Genomic DNA, 19333 nt, shown 5'->3' with positions numbered 1-19333 from the left:
CTTACGTCAAACCTACTACCCCAACATACTTGAACAAAAATGATCAAACTTACTGTCACACTCATCAAAAGAATTGATTAGCAAGGCCACAGCTGTTGAAAACTTCTTTCCTACAGCTATGATACGCTTCTTGAAGTAGGCATCCCATTTAGTCAGGAAATTCTGGGATTTTTCAGGATACATTAAGTCAAATTCTACATTGATCTGAAAGGAAGAGAAACAAGAGAGACTGTTATTGTCATGTGGAACCAGCAAAACTTGACTTGTGCACTCATGATATTGCGATTAAGGGTAGCTGATCCCATCCTGCTCCGGGGACAGTCGTTTTATGTTCCATTTACCGGATGTGAGTGAACCACATGATTCTCGACCATGACCAATGGGTGCTTTTAAAAGCAGGAGCCAAGTGGCATTCAGTGGACCTGAATTGTGCTCATGGGACCCTAATAGACTACTGAATGTGTCTGGCTTGAGAAACCTTTCATAACAAAAGGAGCATTGTCAAGTATTTCCTACTTCAAAAAAAAGTTTAAATACATACATTTAACGTTATTATTTCTTGGGATATTTGGTTACATTAGTGAGAGTTATGGTGATTAGGGCATTGGCCTGAGCAGTGCAGGTTTAAAGAGTCAAGAACTGTTTGAGGCTTATAGCATTACACTGATGATGTGCTGATGCTCCTTTCATGGCATGGCCCTCTGGACATGTTGTTGTGGTACAGCATACCCATTCCCAGCGGCTACTCTAAGTTACAACTTAGTTACTCAGCAACTCAGTTATCTGAGCACTGTAGTACACAAAACTAGTTTGGCTCCATAGTAGTTTGAATATTATACAGGCCACCATCACTCACATTCTCAAAGGCCAAAATGGCATTAAAGCAAGTTTTACTACTTAAAATTGCCTTTTAAATAACTCCATAAAGACCGGCTGCTATTTTAAGTCAGTTCATTAATATTACTGCATTCTCCAATTATGTTGATACTCATTAAACAATGTAGTGCAAATCAATTGTAATTAATTACCAACTCATGCATGTCTTGCATTCTCGGAACTGTTTCAGCATTTCTGTAATGGTGAGATTCTGCTGACCTAACATCCTCCTCCTATAGGTAAATGTATCCTTGAATGTCTCTCTGTGCCTGTTCTTGTTGTCTTGCAAAGGAGGTGTGTACTTCATCCAATTAACCTGGAGAAATTTAAATTGTGAACAAATAGTATGTAAATTGATGCAATCTCTGGTTTTCAAAAAAATGTTTTATTGCAATATTCTTGTACTTAGGACTAACTGTGGGAAATTTGGAGTACCCTTTTTGCAAATCTGCTGTATTGGCCCCAATTATACCTAAGTAACCTCGAGAAATTAAAGGAAGTCTGTATTGGCCAGAAGCGATAGCAAGCTATAATTGCTAGAGGTTTTTATAATGTAGTTTCCTGGAGGTCTTTTCTATCCAAATTTTTCTCAGACGTTCTAAATGAACCTAAGATGACTGACTGTCTCAGTGAGGTCAGTTTCCTAAAGGGTGCTAATCAAAATAGTTTAAGAATTTTGACCAGCTGGTGATCATATTTGGGCCCAATATAACATACATTTAAATTGTGAACTCTATGAGAACAGACGAGAACTCACTAATTACTTGTGATCACAGTCCACTGATCCCAATGTAGGGGGACTGGGGTCAAGAGGTTGGTCATTTGACAAATGTTGCCATGGCGGTTGCACCGTTCGTTTCAGTTTCATGCCCAGGTTCCTTCTTGGATGACTTTTCTTAAAAAGTACATTTAATTTTCGAACTAATAGTACATAAAGCTTCTTGACGCAATCTCTGGTTTTCAACAAATTATTACATTTGCATATTCTTGTACCTCGGACTAACTGTAGGAACTTCGGTGGACCCTTCTTAAAGATATGCTGTATTGGCCCAAATTAGGAAAATTTTGGGACCATGGCAGGTCGATAACATAACCGCAAGAATTGTTTTAGTGATACATGCTATATCTGGGGTCAATACAGTAGATCTTTAAATACTCTAATTATTGCATAATCTCTACTTCAACCAGCATATAGGATGAGTTCTAACACTTAAAGTAAAATATATACCATTTCAGCAAGCTCTTGATCATTTGAATGATCTTCCTCTTCTTCAGCTGGCAATGGTTGACTCGAGGGTTGTCTTTTTGTTGTCCTTCTCTTCTCCTCCTTTGGTCGAGTTGATCGTAGGTTCTTCAGACGATATTCTATGAATCCCTGACCATTTGCATAAAACTGTTCCTAGAGTATACAAGGAACGCATGTAGACATGCTATTGTTTTATGTAGCAACTTGCCACAGTGAAAAAAAAAATCAACAAAGGAATCGATGTCAATGTATCTTAGTGACTTCAATGGTCTTTGAAAATAAGAGAGAAACTTTCCAAATGGAAACGTCACACCTTCTATGATATTTAAATTAATCATTCAACTGAAATAATATTATGATTGAGTATGACATAAACTTGTATACTTATATTTTCAATTAATATAGCAATACTGTTGGTATGACATATGGTGAAAACACAACATACAAAGAAACTTTTAATCAAACCATCTTTAAATTACATAAAACCATCAGGTGTTACTAGTATTTGTCATTTGATTATTACAAATATTTGATTTTGACACACCACTTGCAGCTGATGGTTTCCCTCTTTCTAAATATTTCAGGAGTCACAGCGAAGTTCTTTGCACTAGTGCAACTTTTGAAATCCTTCAACCTTGTCATGAAGTCTAATTTATAACTGAGAATGTTTCAAGTTTCAGAAGTCTTGCCTGAAGTGTCACATAATTTCTTAATGGGCAATATAGGAAGTGGCAGCAGGTAGGGGATAGGGGAGAGGTGCACCTGCTAAAGGCATAGCAAATCGTTGATGTTCTCAATTCCTACAGAAGTTTGCAAAGTAAAATACTTACATAACCTTTCATTCCCCGTGTAGTGTCTTTAACCGATGGAAATGTTGCAATGATTTCTTTTGCCAGTAGTGTTTTTTGCTCTGATGATGGATACCTATAGAAGAAACCAAAGATTCCTAGATCAAATTTGAGGCAATCAATTTTGCAGACAGTGAAGGAACTCCATTAAAAAAGTAGTGTTATCTTGCAACATATAGAAAATATGAAAAGTTAAACTAGCTTCTCAATGCTTAGCAGTGTTACAGAGGGTCCTCATACTGAAAAGAGTTGGCCACTGGCATAACAGTATCTCAAAGATACTGATCTAATACTACTTACAGGTCACCAGTCTTTTCTATAAGGCAAGCTACCGTCAAGCGTATTAGTGTTCTTCTACACTGATCTGTCAAAACTTCAGCATTCTCTAATTGTTTGGCCAAAACTTTTCCTTCAGAATGTTTAAGCATCATTTCTTTCAGACCAAAGTTCTAAAAAAGAATGAAATCAAGATGCATCTGGTTAATGTTTACCTAGCAGTAGCAGCCACATTCTGAGCAAAAAAAGACACAAACAAATTGACCTTGAATAGGCTACCTGGTTCTAAATTAGTAAATGTTATTAATCACACACTGGTTGTATAGCATTTATACTATCACTACTCATTACTTCAGTTAATTGCCACTCTATTCTGGTTTCAGAGGTTTGAAAGCACTGCAGACCTGTCTTGCATGTAGTGAATCTTTCAGAGAGTGTTTCCTTTAAGAATTCATTAATTGGACCAAAGTGCAAAATACCTGAACATTTGACTCATTACCAATGTATATATGCATCTCGTTAAAAGAGCTGTACTTGGCACCTCTTGAGGCTTTAAGGCCCTCTGTTTTATTTTTTCCTTAGAATTTCAGTGCAAAACCATTACGTCAAAATGGAGTTATATACAGGGGCTTTGCAGGCACAATGTTTCCAATCAGTTTAAAACTAAATAATGCAAATGTAAAGTAAGTGAGAACTGGACTTACCATGATTGGGGACACAGACCTCATCTTCTTACATGGAGTAGAACTTGCAGAAGGACCACTTCCTGACACAGATGCTTCTTCCTGTGGATCCCATTGTGAGACAGAGCTTGAGCCAAGATCAGATGGCTCTGAATCCTTACAACAAAAGAAATGATCATTTTGAAAAGAAAAAAAAAGATGGTTAATAGGTAGTCTGACAGTAAGAAGGAAGAATACACAAACTTGTAGGCAATCCATCAAGAGTAGAAAATATCATCTCAGTAATAGATTTGTCGTCTCCATATGTAAGTGCAGTTTGAATGCCATGGACCAGTAATAGAATATGTGATGATGTTTACATATGTTTAACACAGCAAGTACCTTACATGGCAATTAAAGGCATTTAATATCAATTGCATATTTCTGAGGAAAGAGATATATTTTTGATGATTTGGATTAGGAAGGCTTGTAGAGTCTTCAAAGACTTTCAACCTCTTAATTTCTCAAAGTCAAGAGTGTGGACTCTAAAGGGACTAAATTACCTGTAGTGATCCCCCCCCCCCCCCAAAAAAAAAATCAATTAACGAAATACACACATTACCTCTTCCTTATCTGTCTTACATTGTTGAATGGCTATATATAGCTTCCTTCGTACTCCAAATGATGTTATTCCAATTTCTTTGAAATCTTCTTCAGACATGCTTCCAAAAACCTCCATGTCAACATCATTTTCTACAAGTGGAAGTGCAAAATGTTAAAATTAGGTGAAGCTTGAAACGAGAAGAATGCAGACACATGCGGCATAAGTTTCTACAGAAGATAATTTCTATGTGGCACACAATTCACATTAAAAAGGTTTTCTTTGCAGCAGCTAATGGTGAGGAAAAACAGCTCACCACAAAAGTTGGTTATGTTATCAACAAAGGAAGTCTGTTTTGATAGCAAACATGGTTTGATCTTTTGATAACTGATGTGAAATCTTTTAATCATTTCTCCTTTTTTTACACTGCTTTACCCAAATATGAATGTTAAATACTATAATCACTAGTGCAGTGAAAATATGTTAATTTGATATTTTTTAAAGCAACTAGCAAGACGTGAGACTTATGCAAGACAAGTGCACTTGTGTATTAAAACTTGGGGGATTAAAAACCAATTCTACAGAACTCATTTAGCATTTTTTAAGCATGTGTATAAATTGCAACTATTGTGTTTAGAAATAAAGAGAGACACTATTGATATACCTTCAATTAATCTGACTGAGGGTGTATCTCGGACACAGATAAAGTGGTGAATGTTGTTCATATGAGGTTAAACCTGACAGTGGATGGAAATCTAAGAGAGACTCAAGCTGTACAATGGAGAATTCTGGGTTGTCCAAATTTGTCACTGCATAGGCATGAAAGTGAGGGGAAAATCCTTTGTTTCGCCACTTCTGGACTACAAAGTAAACAGATTCAGGTGTCTGTGCACGAACCAAAATGCTACAAATACGACCAAATTGTGGTATGTCCTCGACCATATCTGTTGCTAGAAATAATTTTGGCTTATAGTCTGTACCAAAAAGTGACACTTGACGTGCTTCAAATATTTCTGTATCTTCAGCAACTTGTAGATGCTCTGCAATAACCCTGCTTCCTGCTAGTGAATCAATGGAAGTTAAATTTCCTCCAGCACATTCAAAGTCAAGGCGTAGACCACTGCCAGACCATACAGCACATTGCATAATCTGATGCTTTAGAGTGACTGATTGGCATATATTCTTGAAGTTGCAGTTAATGGCAGGAATCTTCTTACTAAATGAGTGCTTCATCTCATATTTGAGACACTGAAGTGTAGTCAGAGGTCCAGACATTCTCATGCAAGTAGGATAATGAACCATATGATGTTGTTTGTTGATAAAACGTTGCCCTGGAAATTTCAACTTGAACTGAGCGTGATGTTCCATTATTAGATGTTTCAGATAAACGGTATGAGAGGTGGAGATTACAGGAGCAAAAATTATATCCATGCATCGAAGTAATAGCAAAAGCAATTCATAGTATTCATTGTTGTAAGGAACTCTACTGCCAATGAGAAGAGGAAGCATTCTAGTTAAGCACCACATCTGCACTGCCTTTTGCCCTAACTTGTGGTCTGCAATATTTCGAAGGCGGTCAGGTTTTACTGCCGATGGCTTATTCTTTCTATCATTGAAAGGGAAACGAAATGCCTTCAATCACTGATTGAAGTCTTCTACAGTTATAAAATGATCCACATAAATAAACTGGTGGAGCAATAACTTAACTTCATAAGGGCATACACCTTCAAGCATATCATGCATGATGTCTAAGTTAAAGTTGGTAGCACTGTGAAAATTTCGCAAGGTGTTTAGAGGACAATAGCTTCTTACACCAGTTCTTGGGTCTCTGAATCCTTGTCGAGAAGCTTCTTCTGCATCTAAATCATGACTATCAATTGTTCTCAACTCAAAATCATCTTCAAGAAAATAGTTCTGAATATCATCACGTGAGGCATAACATAACCTGCAAAGCTTATTAGCAGAGGGGCTCATGAAACCAAGTAATGCATGTGCTGCCAATGAGTCCGCACTATATGACACCAAACTTCCATGAATATTGATCATTCTTCCATCAATCATAAGCTGAACACCATCATCACTTTCAAAGTGTTTCATTTCTTCAATAAATGGTGCCAAAATTGGCTCAAAGCCATATTTTGCCACATCCTGGTAATAACAAGCGGCCAGCAAATGAATGCTACTTGCTGTACAATTGAAACGCCTTGGTAGATTTTGGATTGAATAATAAAACATAGCCAGTTTATGAACACCAATTTTACTGCCAAGTGGATTTGTTACCTCTACATCATCATAATATAGTTGTAAACGTAGAGCACATGCATGTTCCTTAAAAAATCCAGATTGTTTGTATAGTGTGCCATCCTGAAAACCTCGGAGAAAATTTTCAGGAGAGTGTTCTTCATTTTCAATCAACTCTCTAACAATAGGTTGACTCAAAATAAGTTTAATAACTTCAGCAACAGGAATATATTGAAAGCTGTCAGTTACTACCTTCTGTACAATTTCACCAGTTTTCCGTTCAACTGCTTGTTCAAACCGTGTTCCTAAAGCAATCTGAATTGGTTTGACCAACATTAAGTTTTCGACCATGTATGTAGCCTGTTTTCTTTCTGTTTCGATACCAGCATACGGATTTTCAAACAAGTTAAATTTTGCACAAAGGTTACCTACATCTGGGGCATTGATATCTACTCCATGTGTTTCCATCAAGCGCAACATATCCTGCTGTAGAGAGGAAACTGCATATCTAAACACATCGCTTGTACCACTAATAATTGTTTGTATTGATGAGAATGAAATTGAACAGGTAGACCTCAACTTTATAATCAAATGAACGGCTAGCTTCTTTAGTGATTCATGATCAAAACCTTCTAGGTAGTCCAAAGCATGGCCATTAACTTCAGGCTCCATTTCTTGAAAAATGTCATTCTCTTCAAATTCTGGTTCGGGTAAATCGTCAATTTCATGATTGAAATCATTATGCCGGTTATTTTCATTTAAATTATTCCCAACAATCTGTTCATTCTGATGCGGTGCATGTTCATGCCTTATGTGACTCAAGTAGGAATTAATTATGGTGAATGTCTTCATGCATCCATCTTGTCCACAAGTTAGGTGATCACCTGAGCCTACAACTGTGTGAAATGCATGAAGATGATATCCTAATTCTCTTGTCCTCCCACTTATATGTTGTCCACACTTGAAACAAATAAATCCCATTTTCTAGTGCATTCTAGTACGGTTAGGTCACAAGTTACCAAAACATCTTGTCAAGTTGACTGCATTCTAAAAAAAAAAGAGAAATGGGGAGTGGTTGCTGGTATATATTGATGTATCACAGTGTGTAAGTGTAGGTATATTGCTACATTGTGTTGCGCAAGAACGTGAAAACACAAATTGTGAGCCCTTTAAAATATATTTACTTTTTTTGATAGTTCCCTATACATCAAAGCAGCATGATCAGTATGAGCGAATCACACACTGTTTTCTGGCAGCTTCACCGAGTAATTTGCAGCCTACACCAGTGAAACTGAAGATTGATACAATATAATTTAATATGGAATTTTAATATTGGTTTGTGCAAAATACTTTGTTAAACCCATACAATCACAAGCTAGTGGTTGTCACTGTACAGCGCGCCAGTATCATGTTGTACACAGTTCAGTGTAAAGAACAACGTTCGCGTGCACACACTATAGTATTGTTAGTATAGTACACGTCTATGCACAGCTACTGCAGTATTCTACGTGCGTGTAGTCATATTTTTTCCTTTATAAGTTTATTGACTTTTGGGCAAATGAAACCATTGTACTTTGGGGTTCTATTCCTACACCAAACTTATCATTCAAAAAAGCAATGAAACAATACTTGCAGTCATTTAATTATGTGATTATTTTTCACCATTTGAACGAGTTGCGACTGTATAATTTCTACGTGGGAAATGAAAATTATTTTTTTGTCCGACTGCTCTCTCCCCAGGTAGACTATTGTTATATTTTACAGTCACTGTAAACAGCAATGAATGATGCACAATCGCCTCAAATATACGATGCCTGACTACACATGTCTACCGCAACGAAATTTGGAATGTGCACAGATTTATTTGAACAATGAATCGCCTTATGCAGAGCAACAATGCATATCAAATGTCTAGCTCAAAACGCGGATAAAAACACGCTGGTTGCAGTCTAGTAATATAACATACCAGAGCCGTACATATGCTCTGTAACAAACTTCACAGTCTCTGACAAATACGACAAACTCTTTTAATATTTTATTATGCAAAGCAAGGTTATTTTTTTTTTTGCAACTTTTCCGGCCTGCATAACAAGATAATCGCCTAGCTAGTCTCTGGTTGTCGATTATCTTGGTGGGAGTGCTTCAATCGAGTTCAGTCTTTCACGTTACTTCGTGCATACACAAAAAAAATTATTAGAGTATATGCCAAGACAGAACAATCGAAAACAGTTTGTCTATGCTACGTTTAATTGCCTAGGCTATGCCAGGACTAACGTTAGGACGAACTTGACAGTCTTGAGTCTATGCCTAACTCACTAGTTACTATGTACAGTAGGCCCCTAATTCTTGCTAGCCAGTGAGCCTATGTTACTGTTAGGCCTAACTTACTAGGCCTACCTCCAGTCAACATCATGTTCAGTGTTCCAAACTGCAAATGTAATATACACGCAGGCTAAGCCACACGACTGTGCCTGCTTACATTTTATATAAATTAAACAAAAGAATAACATACCCTCAAACTGCGTAAGGATTTCCTCATCAAAGCCTTTCTTCGTAAGAAACGTTCTTAACGATTCTGCCATTTTGCAACGTCCAAGTACTAGTACTACGTGTCACGTACGAGTACCTTACCCACCGTACTTACGTGCGTATGTACAGTGTGCATTTCCCTGCCTGCATGCAATGCGCTATCGGTCGCGGTCGCGGTCGCCGCTCAGCTATTGTAATAATGCAAATATCAAGATCACGTGATCATGTATTACATTTCTGATTGGACGTCATTTCAGTGGAACAGAACGACTGAAATCGACGCAATCCCGTGACAAAATTGAACGATATGATTGGATATTACGTTCAGTGTAAACACAGATTGAGCTGTGCAACGGACTCTTCATACTATTTGGACTGGTTTTCAGTCTAAACTCAGTCTTATGCACTGAAAAAAATTTCAATCGCACTTTACACTGGAAAATTCAGTCTATCATTTTAAGAGAGTGTCATTCAATGTGTGTGTTTGTGACAAATCGTGTGTAAACAAAAAAAATCCTCCTAAAATGGGTGTGCAGATTTTTTTTAAAACTTGGTAGGAAAGTACCCCAGGATGAAACTTTGTGTCTCGCAGACCCCAGGAAGCAAAGGTCAGAGGTCAAAGGTAGAAAAAAATAGTTAAAATTGATCTTTTGCTATTACTTCAAGTTGAAAAATAGAGTTGACATGGAATCTGCACAGGTATAACGAAAATATCAAGTACTATCAAAATATGTGGTTGCCATGGAAACCGAGGTCAAAGGTCAGGTGGTTAAATGTCAAATGTGTATTTTTAAGAATGTAGTCACGTTTACTTCAAAAAAGTTTTTCCAGGTTGCATAGTTAATCATACATTTGTTCATTTGAAATCAGCGTTTGTTTGTGATGAGATATGCAACTCCGTGGATTGCCCTCTTGTTTATATTTTGTACACTTTGGTGTGTGGTGTGACAAGTTACCAATGGACAGGGGTTAGAGTTGTAAGATTGAGTGGTGTGCATTACCATTCCCATCGAAAGGGAACAGATACTACACATGATCTTAGCCAAAAGGCCGAGATTGGATACACATGTTCCCTTGTGCTTGTTAATACTACTTCAAGGGCTCACTAGTGTTCACTAGGGCTCACTAGCAAATACTTGCTTCCTGCTCATATGCCGTTTTGAAACGCTCATGAATTATGCAGTAGGCTATTGGGAAATTGGGTGGAAATTAAAATACGAAAAGGCCGCCGGAAAAACCTGTCAATCATGTTTATTCAGGCAATTACCCGCTAAGTAGTGAATATGTATATATGCATGAGAAACTGAATATAATTGTATGTACGGAAAGAGTAGTGAATGAACGGCCGAAAATTCCCTGAAAGAATGTAACAATTTGTTTGAGACTCCAAACACTGAATCCTCCTTTGAAGTGACTATACGTGCGTTCCGAAAAATGAATCGATATAGGCCTACCACCGGTGTTTTTCATGGGTGAAACATGTCATTTAGTGTCTGAAAATAACAGTAATAGTTGTTAAAACTAACAGAAGCGTCGAAGCAACGGTAACATTTTTAAAGCATTTTAGAAAAAACGATTCTCATTATGAGAGCTAGTTCACGCCTAGTTGTGAGTTTAGTAATGAATATGCAAACTATATATATAAAGAGTAAATGTAAACAGTAAAAGTGTCGCCGGTATAACACCTGCAAATTATCCAAGACATTGTTCCTTCGATCAGCTTCAATGAACTTCAGTTAGAACTTGATCGAACTGTTACTGTTAGCAGGCGTACAAGTACTACAGGTAGAAGCCTATGTATTATAATCACATTAGTAGCCTATAGTCAGCTTCTCGGCCTTTTGGCTAAGATCATGTGTAGTATATGTTCCCTTTCGAGGGGATTGGTGATGCACACCCGACGATGATCACACAGTCACAGTCCCGATGCAAGGGGACTGGGGCTGAGAGCGGATCATTCGTTTGGTAGTTTGGTTTCGTGCCCAGGTTCTTTCCTGGGCGACTTTTCCTTAAAAAAAAAATTAGCCTAGTCAGAGACCTAGCTCTGATAAAGTTACGCTATTAGGTCTAGTCAGGAAGACATTGTGAACATGATCGAAGGTTTGTGATACCAAGTGTAGTATTATGGGTGACCATAACCTAGGTTTTCGAGTCCCTTCGAGCAATGGATACAAGTTTACGAACAACTAGAACTTAACGAAAGAAATGTGTAGATATTCCTTCACATTTGGGTATTTGTCTACCTTGGTTCAGTTTTAATTCAAAACAATAACCATCTTTAATTAGCTTCTAAATTACGTTACTTCTTTACACCTAATACAAGTTCAAGATCTATTTAATTACTACGATAGCAAAAAAGTACATGTTGTCAAATACTCACTCTTTATCCAGATTAGTGGACGATAATGCCGTCTGGCAGAGCCCGACCAAAACAAGAACCAAGCTGAATATCCTTGTTTTCTCCATGGCTGTGATAAACAGAAAACTAGCTGAAATGTGCAGTAATCAGGTATACTGTAATAACAGCAAACGGACAGAGGCTAACTGGTAGCTGCGTCAGATGTATGTTTACTTGATAAACGCTGATAAACAGAATGTATTTATGTATTTCTAATGTCACGAGCTTGATAAATTTTAAACCTTGCGTGTCTATGAAGTGACACGTCACCCTATGCTCATATACAGCGTTACCTTTGATAAAGTGATTGCTTTAGAGGGCATTTCCGATGCTTTCTACGCTATGCGCAGAATCGTTGACTTTTTTACGTAATTCCATTAGAGGGGATTTCCAATGATTTCTATACGCTATGTTCAGAAGTGTGTTGTTTGTATATAATACCATAAGCCTATCATTGTGCTACTTAAAAGAATCCTTCCATGATAAGCGAAACTGCGACTAAGTACTTGAACTGACAGTTTGAGCAGTACCAGAAAATGGCTAGGAACATCATATTTGATATTAAAAAATAAGAGTAAAGCATCATAATAGAGAGGACAAGTTAGAGAGTTTAGCATCTAGAAAAGTTTATTGTCCCAAGGTCCGAATTTCAAAAATAATCGGTCTTAAAGAAAGTAAACATGAAAAATCATCGCTTTTCAAAGCATGTGTTAAGGTTTAGTATTAAAGCAAGGGCGTAGGAACCGGGGGCTGTGGGGAAGCGCCAGCCCGCCCCAGTGCAAAATATGGGGAGTGGAAGTATCATTCCGCCCCCCCCCCCCCGCTTCGCAAGTCAGAAAACCCCTTTTTCATTTCCAAATGAGTAAAAAAAAATCATTTGGAGCACCAAATTGCATCTAAGGCCAGGTGAAAATGCAAAAATATTTACAATATGGAGTGGGTGTTGAAGTTTGCTATATAGCACCAAATTGCATCTGAGGCCACCTGGAAATGCAAAAAAAAATCCAAAGGGGAGGAGGACACCCCCTCCCATTAGAGCCCTCCCCCAGACCGGCCATCAGTCTTCAGCCCCCCCCCCCCCACTTAAAAGTACCTTCCTACGCCACTGTATTAAAGAGTTTATAAATCACATTCTACAACCGTTTTCAATTTGTTATTTTCATTCATAGCTCTGCCTTTCAAGACTATCCAATATTTGTTTTCAATAACGGATAGTAACCTTCTTTAGCATGCACAAGAACATCCCTAGAAACACATAATGTTTGGAGGGATAAGAGACAGTCTGTTGTTGCTAGGCAACTTGGTGAAGTGTCAGTTTCAACTTTTGACACTGACAAACCTTTTCTCGTAGACTTTTCGATATATTGAAAGTCAATGCACTTTTCCAATGACCTTCCTTTGACATAGTATTTCCATATTAATCAATTGTGAGCCAGTTTAGATAGTTTTCATGTCCGCAGAATCCCTCTCCAGTTTACCATTTTTTTCGTATAAAACGAATAAATTGACTTTTGGCTACCTGTCACTAATGAATCAGTTTTGTCAAAGATGGTTTATATGTCCAAGTTCTGAAAGTTAGACATGTTTATTACAGCCCACATGGTCTCTGAGATAATAGTAGTAGTAGTAAGTTGAGTCTCGTCTATTCGACATGCTCAGTTATTAACCTCCGCCACGTTTTACGATCTTGCGCAAGGTTTATTGCTTCCTCGAAACTGTTAATATTAATGTCCTTGAATTGCGACTTTATTTTTCCAAGCAAGGTAGTCACGGGCCTTCCAACTGGTTTAGCAGTATGTCTCAGTGCTTCTCTTAGAGCAACCTTTGCTGGAGCGTCCTCTTGGAGTCTTGCTACATGACCGAAAAATCTCAATCTTCTATGTGCGACTATCGATGACCAAGGTGTTTGGTTGGTTTCGTTGTAGAGCTCATCATTTGATAACCAATTATTATTGGTCCATCTAATGTTGAGAATATTTCGAAGTAGTCTCCTTTGAAAAGTGTCAATTTTGCGATCAAGATCCTTCGTTGTGCCCCACAGTTCGCAATAGTACAAAAAAATACTCTTTAATAAAGTCTCAAAGATCCTAAGCTTAATTTTCCGGCTTATGTTTTTGCTTTTAAAAATGCTTGACAGTGTGTTGAAAGCACCGTTGGTTATACCAATTCTTCTGTTAATGTCTTCTTCGGTTCCCAGCAAGCTTCCAACATATTTACATTTCTTCCAACTGTCATTTCCTTTTCTTGTGATTGTAAATTTCTCAGTTTTTGTGCAATTGATTTTCAGATTTCTTACTGCCAGTTTGTCAGAGACTCGTTTTTCGATGTCTTGCAGTATATGCTGACCAGTTGATGCCCAAGAGATATCATCAGCGTATTGTTGGTCTACTGTGAAAAAAGAATTAGTGGTGGTAGTGCTGTAATCATGATCAACTAACTGCGATGGGAGGATAACTGCATCGATATCATTATCATCTGATTTCATAGAGTTGGCTAGATAAGTTATAAAAAATAGTGCACTTGCACTATCTCCTTGTGGTGAACCAATGTTAGTGTTAAAAGGAAGTCCTAGTTTGCCCTCTAATTTGACGGTGTAGGAGACGTTATCGATTAGTAGTGATATCAGGTGAAGTTCGTCGTTGTCAAGAACCTGTTCTAGGTCAGTTAGCAAGGATCCTCTTTGAATTGTGTCGAACGCCTTGCTCATATCTAGCATCAATAGATTTATAGTGTAACCTATGGATGTTATAGCTTTTTCTGCTAACACTTTAAAAGCGAAGACAAGTTCAGCTGTGCAACGTCCTGAAGTGTAGGCAGTTTGGGTAATGGGGAGGATATGCTCATCAATTGACGGACGAATCCTCCTGGCCACACAAACCGCAAGAATTTTCCTCAGTGTTGATAATAAAATTACTGGTCTTAAGTTTTCTGGTGGACCTTTAGTCTTTCCCGGTTTTTGGATAGGAGTTAGGATTCCTTGTTTAATTTCAATTGGGAAATCTCCTGATTCGGCTATACTATTTAAGATATTTGCTATGTGTTTGTGTGTGCATGGGGCATATTTGAGATGTTCGGCTGTGACCTTGTCACAACCTGGGGTTTTATTATTTTTTAAGGATGAGACTGCTTGTTTAATTTCATCTTCATCAAAGGGCGTGTTTAGTTTCTCTGGAAACACGTTTGGTTTGGGATCTGGAATATTGCAGTTAAAAGTCTTTTCGAAATGTTTGCTGATTTCTTTAATTTTTGCGTCGGTATCTCCTATATGTTTATCGCCAATTTTAATTGTAATAGGGTCTCTCTTACTCTTTTGTTGTACTATTCTTATTGCTTTAAAGAAACGATGGGAGTCATCCTTACAATTTTCAATTTCGGAAATATCGTCAATTAATTTTTGTTCATGGGTAGTTTTGACTAGAAAATGTTGTTGTTTAATTATTTTGTTCCTTTTAGTTTTTAAATTTCTCTTTTGATCAATATCTTTACAGTTGTCAATCTGTAGTCTTAGGTCTTTTTGTTTCTTGGATAAGCTTGCTATTTTAGTATTATTAAAACGTACTTTTTTTGTTGGTGGATTTAAGTTTCGGGCATTGTTTAAACAAACTGTTGACAGTTCCTTCCAATACGTAGCTGGTGATTGGGAAAAATTGGTTTCGTTTAATGTGTTAAATACGTTTTCATTATAGTTAATTTTGTTTGATTTAAGATGGCAGGAATTACTTCTTTCAACAGTCTTATTGACTGGATAAATTTGTCTTCTTGTTGAGCTATTCAGGGTGAAACTACTTATAATGATTTTGTGATCAGTGTTAATATGAAGGCCATTATAAGCTCGAGCATCAATATTAATAATTTTGAAGTTTAATGGGGCTATGATATAGTCAATTTGGCTCCTGATTGGGTTTCTGTGATTATTGGGTATAAAATTACTTGTATAAGTGTTGATATGCTCAAGTTTGTGTTTGTAGAAAGTATTACATAAGTATAGATCATTACGTACAATTAGGTCTGTTAAGAAATCACCATTAGTATTAGTATTTCCAGTGGTGTATTTTCCAATATGTTTAGGAAAGAAAGGATTTGATGAGCCAACTTTTGCATTGAAATCACCACATATAATCACTTCTTTTTTATTGACAGTATTTAGTAGATCTTCAAGATTTTGGTAAAATTGTTCGGTTTCTACAGGATTCTTATAAGTTATTGCTGATGATAATCACACCATATAAAAATTAGTGAATAAAATAATAGCCTTTATCATTCATGATAATGTGCCTTATGAAGTTGTTGTCTGTCTTTTCCTGTGGAAGGCCTCACGTTAGGCCTATAGTTGAATAACATCATCCAAACTAGCACATCCCCCAATAACAGTATATATATATATATATATATATAAATGAAAATCTTAATATATATATATATATGTATATATATATATATATATAAATATGTACACGCCACATTTTACAAAAATTGGAAGATTAAGTTAAATAATTTCAGCACATTAATATATGAGGGTAAAATGCAAACTTGCGTGTTTTACAGTTTTAATCTGACACTAATGTTATAAAATAATGTGAAAGTAAACTTCTAAATGCTACGTTTAACATAAGACTGATAATTAAAAAACTTATATTACGAGAATAAATATTTACATCACCACCTTTACTAAGACAAGTACAACAATTATAAACAACAATTAATAAAAAGTGAATCCACACAAACTAACAAAGAAAATACACCTGTTTATACCTAAGAAAGATCTCACAGTAGGAGGGTGAAACTAATACGTCTTCATATAAACAAAACAACAACATAATGTTTATTCATACGCCTATCAAGTTGAGTATATATAATGTACACAATATTTTACTATTCTAGACGGGTGTTTTTATGGGGGTGGGGGGGTAGGGGGAGGTGGAAAAGGGGAATAGGGAGTGACTGAGCTATATCTTTCTTCTTAGTTTCAATTAGTTTTGCTTTTTTTTAAATATTTCTATGTTTTATACAGAAACGGTATCTATTTTGAATGATGCAGATAAGTCAATGGAAACAAGTCCATTGAAAGCTTGTGCGATTGTCCAGAAATGATTTTATTGGATAATATTGCGCAAAAAGAAATCAAAACTATTATTATCATAAGATACGATCAAAATATGTCACCAAACGTCCTATGAGGGCAATTCATGATGGGTTAACCCTCACCCCCACCCCTCCCCCACAAACACACACCTTTTAGTAGCCCATCCCTTCTCTGCCAATCCTGTATTTAAAGATAAGGTGTATAAACCTGGCGAATGTTCAGCATATAAAGACCACGACCTTTAGTTTGTACAAGAGTCTAACCCAGCACAAATTTGTCTTACGTTTCTCGCAATAGCTCGAAGTTCACGTACCAAGGCCTTCTTATTTCTGATGTGTCCTTTCGTGGAATCGATGTTCTCTGCCTCATAATAGATATTCAATACGCTTAATGTTCCACTGAAGACATTCGACCATAGTCTGAAAGAAAAGGAGAGAGATAGGCTAATTGGGTGATCTTGGGGCTGCAGAAGGCCATGGATTTGATCAATGTTTTCACATAAGTATGTAAGCTCGGGCATCGGTGACTCTCACCATCTAAGCGCATTAAAAGAATATAGTGTGTTCTAATCAGCAGTGTGCTGGTCCTTTGAATAGTGGGTACCATATATATTGAACGACAAGTCTTAAACAATTCCATCGTCCAACGTCCAAAGTCGTGCGAAAAGTGTGCCACAAACTTCTCCTAATCTGCAAGCTCAATGGACTAATTTGTCACTGTTAGACGTTATATGGCTAAAGGTCAGAGGTCAAAGCTCATTAGAACCAAGTTTGTAGAACACTTCTCACAAGTGACAAGGCTCGTGGAAGTCAAAGTCGGTAGGTGTTTACCCAGGCATCCGCTGTTTAGATTCGTGAGCGATGACATGAGAGGGTCAGCGGTCAAAGGTCATATAACAAATTATTAGGTTAGGTTTGTAGCTTCATATATTGCCTATACTTATTGACGTTTGACTTATCGTGTTTACAACCGAAGGCGTCACATAAACACATGCAATTTCCATCGCATACCTTTATTATTGCTTTCGATATATGTGGTGGGTGTATGAACTATTTTATTTCTTGTTAAATACTGTAAAGTTTAATAACCTTTGAGCCAAGTAACTGAAAAGAACCGCCGAGGACGCTCTTCAATTCTGAACTGATGGCACTTTTGTGCCCTTTGAACGATCCAACAGCATTCGTTGAACCCTTTTTCAGTTCATAAATCTGCCCTTTAACTTTCTGCCAAGTTTCTCGAACAATGGTAAGTGCGTCGAAATGATCAAGGATCTCGTATAAATTGGTGCATAGTTCTAAAAGGTCATCTAGGTCTATTTTCTCGCCTTTCAAAATCGATGGCACAATCTTTTCAATATTGTGAAGTCTGCGAATGATCTTCTGTGACTCTTCCTCGCTGAGAAGCATTTTGCCGTTCATGAGTAACTTTGCTGCTGATGCTGCTGCAGGTAGACTGTCGATGCCTTTACGTGCTACCTTATAAACTTCGATGTTGTGATGCCCTTTACGCATTCGGAAGAGGGTGCCGTTCAGTTCTTCCTCATTTATATCATCTCTAATGCTTTTCAAAACTAAGTTACTGATGTGCCCAACTCTAGAACCCAAAGTCAAGTATCCACCGTAGTAAAAGAGGGCAGTTCTTAGAGGTGACGGGATAAACGAAGATACGATTAACAGGTTGCCAAGCAAACCTCCCTGGGACGAATATAAACTGATCTGGTCGGTTAAGTGAGAGAGTACTGAATCTAATTGGTCTGCCATGTCATAAAGTCGATCACTATCCAGGTAACCGTCTTCTCGGCAATATGTTCGAATATCCTGCAGAAGACCAAACAGTCAAGAGTGGTTGTAAAGAATGGCAATATATGCAATGTTAGAAGACAAAGAAAGGGATTTATCAGTAAGTAAACCATTATATTATTGAATAGTAAATCATATACTCCAGTGTACACGACGCTCATAAACACATCAGATACTTGCAAAGTCACGCTTCGCATCACATCTCAATTCAATTATTTTCTGGGGTTTGTATCCCCCAGACCACTCTATATGCCTCAATATCGGCAGAATTTGAAGCTTTTGTTTCTTCTGGGAAGTGCCCCATACCTACATGGCTGTCGGCTTCAATGACCTCAGGATAACACCCCTTTTAATATCCTTCATCCGCCTCTGGCCCTTCCGTGAAGGTTCAGGTGCGAACTTTTGGTGACCCCACCCGGCCAGTTGAAATGCTGTGCACGCCCCTGTCTACACTGAAAACTTAAATTGGTTCACCGACTAACATAACGTTAGTCCATCTGGTGCCTCTCCCGACTAACATAGCCTTAGTCAGTTGCTATACCGACTAATTTATTCCTTAGTCAGTTGGATTTCTTAGTCGGTCATCTTAGTCCGTCAGCTAAGTCGATCAACAATTTCTTAGTCGGTAAATGTATATTAGTAAGTTACATTAGTTGGTGACATTAGTCGGTCTTTACCGACTAATTTATATGAGCCACCGACTAGTTTATAGCAGGTTTTACATTAGTCAGGATGGTGCCTCTCCCGACTAACCTTTCTTAGTCGGTATCGACT

General features: G+C 37.4%; 3 protein-coding genes and 1 pseudogene across 6 annotated transcripts in view; all 4 read right to left on the bottom strand.

Moving 5' to 3' along the window:
- The window catches only part of LOC139960415 (uncharacterized), a 30109-nt gene extending 11533 nt beyond the window's left edge, over positions 1–18576 (bottom strand). The window contains exon 1 of one of the 2 annotated variants that reach the window (XM_071958762.1): positions 17849–18576. In XM_071958762.1, coding sequence (XP_071814863.1) covers positions 17849–18520 — 672 coding nt within the window. In that variant the 5' untranslated portion in view covers positions 18521–18576. Of the gene's footprint in view, positions 1–11659; positions 11975–17848 lie in introns of those variants that run through there. The other variant, XM_071958764.1, reaches the window with a different exon arrangement.
- The window catches only part of LOC139960412 (uncharacterized), a 47827-nt gene that overhangs the window by 20392 nt on the left and 8102 nt on the right, over positions 1–19333 (bottom strand). The window lies entirely within an intron of this gene.
- LOC139960407 (uncharacterized) lies at positions 66–11648 on the bottom strand. Of its 3 annotated transcripts, XM_071958754.1 has the most exons (9): positions 9263–11615; positions 5174–7797; positions 4531–4661; positions 3951–4085; positions 3271–3419; positions 2953–3046; positions 2105–2275; positions 1029–1192; positions 66–204 (listed from the first exon to the last, which is right to left on the bottom strand). In XM_071958754.1, coding segments are annotated over exons 2-9 (906 nt in total). In that variant the 5' UTR covers positions 5235–7797; positions 9263–11615; the 3' UTR covers positions 66–203. The 3 variants fall into 3 exon arrangements, with proteins under 3 accessions (XP_071814855.1, XP_071814854.1, XP_071814853.1); XM_071958753.1 differs by lacking the exon at positions 5174–7797 and having other exon boundaries at positions 9263–11613; XM_071958752.1 differs by lacking the exons at positions 66–204; positions 1029–1192; positions 2105–2275; ... (2 more) ...; positions 3951–4085; positions 4531–4661 and having other exon boundaries at positions 5238–7797; positions 9263–11648.
- On the bottom strand, positions 10244–10341 carry LOC139960735 (U2 spliceosomal RNA; annotated as a pseudogene).

Source organism: Apostichopus japonicus, chromosome 19 (assembly GCF_037975245.1).
Source record: "Apostichopus japonicus isolate 1M-3 chromosome 19, ASM3797524v1, whole genome shotgun sequence".
NCBI lineage: Eukaryota > Metazoa > Echinodermata > Holothuroidea > Aspidochirotida > Stichopodidae > Apostichopus > Apostichopus japonicus.
The sequence above is the reverse complement of the archived record's forward strand: the minus strand, read 5'-3'. Positions and strand labels throughout refer to the sequence as shown.

Coding starts and splice junctions, on each gene's coding strand:
- LOC139960407 (XM_071958752.1), bottom strand. CDS start 7,731: ATGGGATTTATTTGTTTCAAGTGTGGACAACATATAAGTGGGAGGACA.